This window comes from Bison bison, unplaced genomic scaffold (genome assembly GCF_000754665.1).
Source record: "Bison bison bison isolate TAMUID 2011002044 unplaced genomic scaffold, Bison_UMD1.0 scf7180017864492, whole genome shotgun sequence".
Classification (NCBI taxonomy): Eukaryota; Metazoa; Chordata; class Mammalia; order Artiodactyla; family Bovidae; genus Bison; species Bison bison.
Window position 1 is genome coordinate 2,279,656 of NW_011495051.1, and position 10,250 is coordinate 2,289,905.

A 10,250-nucleotide genomic window follows, 5' to 3' on the forward strand; every position below is an offset into this window, starting at 1 on the left:
CCCTTCCCCCTCCCTCTCTTCATCCTCCCTCCCCCCCCTCCCCGCCTTCCTTCCTCCCTCCTTTCCCCCTCCTCCCCTCCACCCTCCCCACCGCCCCCTCCTCTCCTTCCTCCCGCCTCATTAGGCGCGGCCGCGGCGCGGGGCCCATTAGCAGATCAATTAGCCGAGGGCGCCGGCGGCGCGGGCGGTAAGCGCGGGAGGCCGCGGCGGGGAGGGGGCCCTGGAGACCGCACCTCCGTCCGCCCCGGCTTCCCGGCTGCGATTGCCTCTCCTCTCCCGCCCCAAGACCCTCTGGTCACGCGCCCCACAGCAGACTCCAGGGCCCTCGCTTTACCGTTCCCAGCCCTATGGGCGGGATGGGGGAGCTTCAAGGCCCAGAGGGACACCCCAGGTCACAACCGTGGTGTCCGTGACTGGGCAAGGCCCCTTTTTCTTTGGAGCAGACCCTCCCCCCCCAAAAAAACGCCCTTCATCTGCCAGCAACATCAGTAATAGTACTAATAATATCAGCTGACTTCTCTTGAGCCCTTGCAGGCTTTCTGCTAATCCTCGGAACAATTTCCCAGAAGCAGATCAGACAAGTGACTTCACTTTCCTCCCTGCCTCGGTTTCTATCCACACACCCGCTGACCCATTTTGTATTTTCCCAACACATGTGTCTATCTGGCCACAAGGGTGGGGACTTAAGTCTTTCCTTTTCCTTCCCTGCTGTCCACAGGGCTCAGAGTAGGAGCTCAATATGTTTTTTTTTTTTTTTTTTAAAGGAAGAATGAATGAATGGGTGAGGCTGTGCTAAAGCACTTTCTCCGGAGTCCATGATAGGATCTTCATGACAGCCGTGTGATTAAACCCATTTCACAGATAGGGAAAACCAAGACCCAGAGCAGTGAAGCTGCTTGCTTGCTTGAATCACCTTGCTGTGAGAGGAAGCCCAGGCTGGAGACTCTCTGTCCAGAACCATTATGGGATGTATTAGTAACAGCTGCTTTTCCCATCCCAATTGAAATTTTCATAGTACCAGGGAAACTTGCTTTGTGAGGGAAGGTCAGAAAAATGACTTCTGGAGGTTTTGGGGGATTAGAACCCAGGAGAGGGGGGAAAAATAATCACTGTTCCAGAACAGCATGTGCAGTGGTCTCTATTCAAGGAAAGGCAAAATGTTTCAACCTGGCTCCAGCCTGCTGAGGAGGAATAATTAGAATGGTGGGTAGCAGATCCTCAGGGTGTCCTGGGCCTAGAATTTATTCCTAGGGTCACAGAGGCCAAAGATAATCTATTCTTTAAAACATTTTTTAAAATTTTGAGGAAAAAAAAAAAAAGATAGCCCCCTGCCGGGATTTACCTGGCAGTCCAGTGGTTAAGACTCCATACTCCTAATGCAGGGGTTCCATCCCACTGCCTGGGAACTAGATCCTACCTGCCACATGGCAAAAAGATAAAAATTGTGAAGTAGAACACACAGAAGAGTGCCCAGATTATAAATGCCCGGATTATCATTTGATGACTTATCACAAAATGAATACGCTTGTGTAATCAGCCCCCAAGCTTGCATAGTGGGTAGAGTCTGCTTGGGTAGCCCCATGACATGTGCAACTATATAGGTCACTTGGGGCTGTTCTTTATATAAATGGAATCACATAGCATCTCTCTTTTGTACTTGGCTCCTTCAGTGTTGTGTGTGTGTGCTGCAGGTGTTGAGTGAGGTGGTTTCTGGTTCTTTTTCTGACTGCATAGTATTCCATGGGCAGCTGGCATCACAAAGTACCCTTCTGCCCTTTGATGGACAGCTGGTGGTTTCCAGTTTGGGGCAATAATGATTTGTTACAGCTGCTCTAAACACTCTGGTGGCATGTCTGTTGCATGGATCTAACATTGAAATCCAGGGGGATTGCTGGGTGCTAAGCAGTCTTTTGGAGGCAGATGTTAACAGTTTATATTCTCCAAGTCACAGAGATGAGTTTTGGGTTTTTCTGCTGTTGTTGTTGCAGCATGTGGAATATAGTTTCCCGACCAAGGATTGAACCCTAGCCCCCTGCATTGGGAACACAGTCTTAACCACTGGATGACTGGGGAAGTCCCTGCATTAACATATGAGGATACATGTTAACCAGGGAGTGGGTGGCTATGAGGATACGTGTTAACCAGGGAGTGAGTGGTCTCATTACATTGATTTTTGCACGTGATTTCACTGTAGTGGGGGAGGAGGTGGGGTACAGAAGGAGGGTCCCCCTGTCCCCTCTACACCTTCTTTCTCTCCTGAGGGACAGAAGACATTTTCTCTGAAGTTGGCTGTCCATCACCACCCCTTCCCTCGTTCCCTGTGCCCTTGGCTGCCTGGAAAGCCACTGGATCAGGCAGATAGTTGAGAATTCCTTGGTCTCCTCATGCTCCCAGTCCCTTGAGAGTGAGAGCTCTATGCCAAGAAGCCCTGACAAGATCTTGCAAGATGGAAGATATTGCAGTCAAAATGACAGCTCTCACTCTCCAACCGGCTCCCTGCCCTCAGCCCCATATCCTGGCTGGGGAGACTGATGTTCTCTTGAAGTGCCAGGTGCCCCAGGGAACCACCTTTCCTCCTGGCTCCCCCTCCCCAGGTGGTCCAGCTTGGATGCAGGGGCATGAAGGCAGGCTCCAAGTGGTCCTTGGAGAGTTGAGGTCCAGCCAGGAATCAGTTCCCTGATTTGGAAGAAGCCATGTGTGTGTGCGTGCAGTGACTGCTTGTGGTCTTAACATGTCTCTTAAGGGTAAAGAATTTCACTTAGGAACCATCTGGCCTGAGGCTCAGAAACCAGTCCCACCACTTATGCTCAGTGACCCCTTAGCTTTTTTGAGTCCTTTTGCCTACCTGTCAAAACAGCTGACCAGACCTCAAACACCTAGGCTTTGCTGTGTGACCTCGAGCCTCCATCTGACCATCTCTGGGCTAGAGACTGCGTTCAGGAGCTAAATTATATTTACAAGCTGGACTCAGGACTTTTCATATCCAGTCCCATAACAGAAGAGGGGGCTCAGGCTTGAAGGAGGCCCCCCTCCTCCCCTGGGAAGGGGGTCACCGCAGGGCAGCCCACAACACAGAGGCAGAAACACAGCAACCAACCTTCTCACGTCTTTATTTGAAAGGCACAGCTAAGCCCACCCTCGATACAGCATTTTCACTTCTCTCCGTAGAGATCAAACGACTGAACACAACAAAAGCTGACAGTCTAAAAGGCTATATACAGACACAGGTGTGGGTGTTGCTTTCTTTTTTTTTTTTTACATTTTTGTCTTTTTCCTTTTTTTAATATCCCTTTTCTTAAAAGACAAGCTAGTATACTGGAAAAGGGGGGGAAAATAAAAACCAAGACAACTTGAGTACCCTCATCTTTATTCAGGAAGGGGAGAAAGGAAATTCTGAGTTGCTGGCCCCACTCTGTTGCCCTGGGGCTAAGCTCGCTGTCGGTGGCCCCTCTTTCTTTTGTGGGTGCAGGCATCAGGAACTCATGGAGGGTGAGTGGGTGGGAAGGGCAGACATGGGGTGCCCAGGGTGGGGAGGGGCAGCTAGCATTGTGTTTGCATGCAGTGCCAGAATGGGAGGCTGGGTGACCCCTGGGGTGGGGCCCCCCCCCCTGGCGGGCAGACTGTCAGTTACATGTGTATGAATCAGGGAAATGCAGGGGGTGTTGGACCTCTTGAGGTTTTGCTCCCTTAGGACCTGGCCTCCCACCTGTCTCCAGGCCTCAGCTTGCCTCATCTGTGGTATGAGTGGGTACTGACCCATTCAGGCTACAGGGGAGGAGGAGGGAGGCCAGAAATTGGGGGTAGGAGCCAAGCCAGGGTAGGGCACAGAAGCAGGGCGACAGCCCCAGTAGGCAGCTACCATAAATACTACCAGAGTTTGGCCAATCCCAAGCTATTACTGTGTCTCGTGTGCTGAACCTTCCTCTCTCAGTGTTTGTCTCCCCTCTGTCCCACCCCCCACCCTCCCCATCCCAGCCGCCCACTAATCCGACTTCTCGCCGTCGTCCTCCTGGTGGGTGTCACCATCATGCCCGTTTTTGTCTTCCTTGGAGAGGTGGGCCTGGGAGCCCAGCGCCGACAGTGAGAGGAGGCCGGTACCTGCGCTGACCGCCGGCAGAGAAGGGGGCTGCAGCCCCACAGGCAGGGGGGTCAGGGGCAGGGCCAGAGCCTGCAGCTGAGACAGCTGGTGGGCTTGGAGCTGCTGCTGCAGTACACAAACAGGGGAGCATTAGCCCCCTTGAGCCCACCTGTCCCTCCCCCATCCCCCCACAAGACCCCAGACGTACTCGGATGATGGAGTTCAGCTCAGGAGCAGTGACCTGCTTAGCCCTCTCAATGGCTCCCAAGACCTGCTGCTGGTGCTGGAAAGTGGGGGGGAGGGTGGGGGATGGAGAGGTGTCAGATGATTCACCCCATCTAGTTGGGATTTGTGGCACAGAGCCCAGAAGAAGCCCCACTCCCATCTCCACTATTCGAGCCCTCCCTCTCTATGATTTCCCATCTCTCCCCTCAGGAAACGCCCCTCTCTCCAGTTGATTCCTTTCACCAAGCCTCAGTCTCTTCATCTGGAAAATGGGATACATACAGACACACAGAAGACCCAAAGGGCTTCGTACCAGAATCTTAGGAAACTGTGGACTATGACCGATGCCACAAGCAAAGAAGTCAAAACTTGTAAGAGCTCAGAACAGGACTGCTAATGGAAAAAATCTGAGGTCTGCTAACCCAAGCTCCTCTTCCTCCACAGCTGGGAAGGCCCAGTGAATTCTGGCAGGGCTGGGGTGTGAGTCAAGGTTTGGGGCAGTCCCCCAGCTTTCACTGAAAATTTGTCTCTCTGGCTATCAGATGCTAAAATCTGCCAAGCTCCTTTGTGCCTTGGCTACCAGGGAGCCCCTGCTATGAAAGGAAACCAAAAGCTAGATCTTCAGGGTCCTAAGAATCCCCCTCTCTGGGGCTTCCATGGTGTCCTCTTGAATTGTCCCTGGGCATCATCCCCTGTGGGACCCCAAGGTACCAGCAGAATTTAAAAAGAAAATGATGAACTATCAGCAGTAAATCTGGCAGAGAGCAGAGGGGCCTTAGGTGACCCAGATGTGTGTGTGCGCGCGTACAGTGGGCTTCAGACCGAGAATCCCAGGAAACAGAAAAGACTTGGGTACATAGTCCCTTTGTGTGTCCATGTGCTGTGTGTCTATGTTTTGCATCTGTGCGTATGTCTGTTGCATCTGTGTCTGTTTGTATGTCTGCCTGTGTGTGTGGAGTGTCTTCCTGTACACCCGGCGGCCAGCAGGACCAGGCAGATGAATCTCAGGAAGGTGAAAGGCAGAAACAAAATTCTTGGTGCAGTGTTCAGCAGTGTAGCTGACATTTTTACGGTGCAATGACTCACGCAGACTGGGAATTCCACAGCAGGGTGAGGTCCTTCCCTTCACCCCTGGGGTTTCTCCTGCACAGACTGGCTGATGGCTGGGAGGTCCAGAGAAGGCAGGCGTGTGCCCTGGGGCACGCAGATGGCTACAGAGGGGTGGGGCTGAGGGAAGTTCAGGGTCTATCTCCTCCCAGCAGACCCCCAGGGGCTCCACTCACCTCTTGGGACAGGTAGGGCAGGACCTGGGCACATATCCCATTTAGCCTCTTGACGATTTCAGCCTGGAACAGACAGACACTTCAGCCCTGGGCAGCAGCCAGCCAGGGCAGGTGCAGACCAGCCCTGGGAGGCCCAGTGGTTCTGTCTAATCCAAGAGGAGGCCGGCTTGTCCCAGGATCATATCAACTCATCAGGCCCATGGGCACCCGATCAGCAGCAAAAGTGGCCCCGGGGGCTGAGTCTCTGAGGGTAGTTAAGAGCCCAGGACAGAGCGAAATCCAGGCCCAGTGGCTTGGGATCTGGGTGGCCCTGGAAAGATGCCCGATGCCTCGTAGGTAGTGAGCATTCCGTGGGAGGGAGGAAGAGGTGGGGGCAGCTGGCATCAGAATTCTCTAACCTGAGATAGGGTTTGGAGGGTGGGTTGGCATGTCACATCACCCTGCTCCCCCAGGACTGTCACAAAAGAGAGACAATGGGGTGGGGGTGGCAGGTCCTAGGAAAGCCTCTGCCCCTCCCCCTCAGGGAGAAAAACCTCCCAGGGAGGCCTGAAAAAGAACAGAAGTGGGGAGGGGGGGCTCTGGAGGTAACAGGATACCAAGGCAGACTTGGTGCTCAGCCAAGGGGTGGCGGGTTCCTACCTGCCTGGGCCGGAGCGGCAAAGGGGGAGGAGGGGGAAGGGGGCATACCTGCTTGTGCATCTCGATGTTCAAGCCATACGACATCTCGTAGTACTGTGTAGGGGGAGACAGAAATGGGGGCGGGTGAAGGATGTGGAGCTCCAGAGACAAAAGACACAGGGGAAGTGACGGAGACAAAGAGGGGGAGAAAGGGAGAGGTGGGAGGAGGGGAGGGCAGGCAAGAGAGATGGAGGCGGAAACAGGGAGACACCCACACCTGGACCTGGAGCCCAGGTGCCTGGTGAGGATGCTAGGGACGCCAGTGGGGCACTCAGTGCCCCATTTCTGGAATAATGACCTCACCCCCTCCACACACACACACACACACACACACACACACACACCCTCCACACACACACACACACACACACACACACACACACGCGCGCGCGCGCGCGCGCGCGCACACACACACACACACACAGGCACACACACATTCCAAGGCTCCTAATCTTTTATCTTTATGTGTCTTGTCTGCGGGTGGCCCCGGACTCCAGGGAAGTTTGTCTTCCTGGGTATAAATAATCGAGGATAAACAAATCCTGTTGGGTCTGCCTCTGGGGCCAGCGGCACCCCCCTCACGCCCCACATCTGACCCTGCCCCTCCCCTGCTCTAAACCCTCCTATGACTCCCCATCACCCCCAAGGGAAGATAGGGGGAGAAAGCCAGGTTTGTGCGGCCTCTCCTTCTCTGCCCAGCTGGCTCCTATCCATTCATCAGGACCCCAGCTGCAATGCCTCCTTCTCCATGCAGTCTTTCTCCAAATGGGAGCACACCCTTCTGGAGTTCCCCAGCCCCATCCCTCTGAATCCAGAGGTTCCTTGTCCAGCTCTGCCCCCATGGCCTGGGGGAAGTGGGCTCTGGGCTGGACTTAGGCAGGGTTTTGATGCAGAAATCACCACACCTAGTGAATATGAAGCAAAGCAAGTGATTCCGGCAGTATGCAGGGGCAGGGTCTCCAATGTCAGGCCCAAGAAGGCAGTGCCGCCCCCTCCCTCCCTTCCACCCACCCTCCTCAAAAGAGTGTCAGCCTCCTGCCTGGGGAGGGGGGCCCTCCAGGAGTCCTCCTCCAAAGCTCGGACTAGGAGGGGTTAAGCCTGGGATGCTCAGACCATGGGGGTGGGGAGGGGAGGGATCAACAACCTCCCCGCCCAGTTCCTGGCTTTCACAGCCACTGGCTCCTCCGCTGCCAAGGACAGCCAGGGACCTGGCAGGCCCAGGCCGCAACCCGGTGGCTTGGCACCTCGGCCACTGCCCGGGCCGGCAGCCAGGCCAACAAGATTAACTCAGCCCGGCCAGGGGCTGGCTGAGCGGAGAGCAGACCCTGACTCCTTGCACATCCCAGAGGAGATGGCCAGGGTTCAGACAGCAGCTGCCAGTGCTGGAGGGGGACCTGGGGTCCTCTGGCCCTGCCCACCAGACCCCGGGCTGGCTTACCATCACGTAATGACGCTGCATTTCTGACTTCTCGCTGGCCAGCTTGTCACATTCGAGTTTCAGACTGAGGAAAAAGAGGGGGAGGGCTGGGGCTGGGATGAGGTCCCCCCCATTGTGCAAGGGAGCCCCAAACTTTGGTGGGGGTCAGAGAAAAGAAGAGGGAAGGGGAGCCACAGGTGCCTTAGCTGGAAACTGGGGATGATGAAACCCACCTTGAAGATGTGGGGGTGGAGAAAGCAATGAAAATAATAAAAACAGAAGTCAGAGCAAATACCCTGACTGTAGGTCAGACAGGGATTCAAAGAAACTTTTTCCTATCGTGAAATCCAACGAGGTCAGGGCTGTTAACGTCAGTCTCCTTTATAAAGATGATGCAATGGATGCTCAGAGAGGTTGAGTGAACAGGCTCAAGGTCACACAGCCAGGAAGTGGGCTTCAAAGGCCATACTCCCACCCACTGGGCAAAACTCTCCAGCAAAGAAGGAATAGACAGACATTGCTGAGAGGTTACAAGGGCCCGGAGCCCACTGGCAGGGCTCTGGACTGAATTCAGTAAGGAATCTTCAAAGGCACCCAGCCTCTCTTGTGACCTCTGATTTCCCTGGTTGGGGGGAGGGGTATAAATTTCTATCACTGGGTAATAGAGTTGGTGATCCCCCTCCTGTCTTGGGTTGCCCCAGCAAGGATGAGCTTTGGATACTTCTCAAAGGCCCCCAAGGGGGTGTCAGGGTGACAGGTAGAGAGCTGAGGTCACAAACTCAACTAGATAGACTGGGTCCAAAGTTCAGCCCCGCCACTCTGATGCTGTGTGACTCTGGGCAAACGCCTCTACCTCTCTAGGCCTTGGTTGCTGAGTCTGCTGAGCTCCAGCCTCCCAGGGTGGGGTGGTGAGGACAAGATGAATTAAGACCAGAAATGTTCTTAATGCTGGCATACAGTAAGTACCCAATAAATACTTTGTTGATCTTGTGGTCACCCCAGGGGACTTAGCGTTTTGTTCCGCCAGACTGATCACGACTTGTATACCTCAGTTCACAGGTGAGCCACACTTAATCTAATTCTCCTTAAAAATGTCCACGTGTGACCACCGTTAAAAATAAACTCAGGCAATTTCATTCCAAATTCGGCATTTCTGGCCTTTCCTGAGGGACTGGTAGATATTGTGACAGCCCCAACACGGTGGAAGCCCTCAGTGTACACCAGGAAGCCTAAGCCCAGTGAACGGAGACTGTGAAGCTCAGAGAGGGGGTGTGACCTATCTGAGGTCACACAGCGCTCTGGCAACATCTCTAGAACTGGATAGGCTCCAGTGGTCACCGTGATGTGGGCATGGGCCAGGCAGGGAGAAGGGACCCCCTGGAGAGGCTCAGAAAGGCCAGATCTGTTGGGTGAAGCCCCTAAACCCTCCATATCACAGGATCAGAACAAAGTCCCTAGGCCTGCCCTTCAATCATCTATACCTCTGATTCCTCATCTTTGAAATGGGCACAATGATAAGACAGCAGGGAAGACGAAACAAAAGGAAGTATGTTCATTCTTCAGCAAATGGGGAGAAGGGGCAGTACCCCCTAAAGAACAAATATATCACTCTTTCCAATTTCTTCTTGGAGAAATCCCAGGATCCTTCAAAAAATACTTCTGTGTGGGTAAACAGATCCAGGGAGGCCCCAAACCCCACTGGTATATAGACTCCCCATCTGATTTCCAGGCAAAGCCCCCCTCTGTAGCAGAGCCTTGAGGATCTGCTTCCTTCAATCCAGAGATGGGATATAAATCTTGCTACTTTCTTGCTGTGCAACCTCAGAAAATCTCTGGGCTTAAGTTTTTCCAAGTGTAAAATGAAAAATAAATAGTTCCTTTCTCTTTAGATCAGGCACATGGCAAAATCCTTTAGCAATGTCAGATTCAATTCTGGAGGGAGAATCACCTTACTGCTGGGTGGCAGGAACCCTTTCTCCAAAACCAGGCTACAGATTTGGGGATGGTGGTGGAGGGCTTTGGGGAGGTGGAGAATCAATCACCAATTCTAGATGCTGGGGAGTCTTTTATCCATTGGTGTTGGGGTGGGGAGAGGGGCTCTAAAACCAGACAACTGAGTCTGGGCAAATTATTGACATTTTTGATGCCTCAGATTTCTCATCTACAAAATGGGACTGTTTTAAAGACTAAATGAATGAATGTCATATCCCTGAAGTGGTAAAGACAGCACCTGCCACCTAAGACCTTCAAGGCCTCTATTTTTTGGAGTCTGTATATAAAGCAGAGGCCACAATCTCCGCTCCAGGCCTCAGTCTGAAGCAAGGGGCTCCATCTGAGCAAGGGGCTCCACCTTCTCCCGAGTCGGGGACCACCAGCCCCCAGCTCACCTGTGGTACTGAGCCTGCAGCAGTTGAAACTCATCTTTGATGCGATCGCAGGAGTCCGAAGTAGTGAATTTGAGTTGCTGGGGGAGGTGCGACGAGCCCTGTGGGGAGGGGGCGGCGGCCCGGGTCAGGACCCCACAGGGCGGACATCCACCTCTCCCCCGCCACAGAGGCCCCAAGGCGGC

The 10,250-nt window shown here is 53.7% G+C and overlaps 1 protein-coding gene across 1 annotated transcript in view; it reads right to left on the reverse strand.

Annotated features, from left to right (window-relative positions):
• Positions 1–3,093: 3,093 nt before the first annotated feature.
• Positions 3,094–10,250, reverse strand: part of AES (amino-terminal enhancer of split) — a 7,819-nt gene continuing 662 nt past the window's right edge. Inside the window, exons 2-7 of the mRNA XM_010863643.1 lie at positions 10,069–10,166; positions 7,703–7,766; positions 6,274–6,318; positions 5,587–5,649; positions 4,287–4,361; positions 3,094–4,204 (exon numbers count right to left, since the gene is read on the reverse strand). Of these exons, the coding sequence (XP_010861945.1) occupies positions 3,983–4,204; positions 4,287–4,361; positions 5,587–5,649; positions 6,274–6,318; positions 7,703–7,766; positions 10,069–10,166 (567 nt within the window). The 3' untranslated portion in view covers positions 3,094–3,982. The remainder of the gene's footprint in view (positions 4,205–4,286; positions 4,362–5,586; positions 5,650–6,273; positions 6,319–7,702; positions 7,767–10,068; positions 10,167–10,250) is intronic.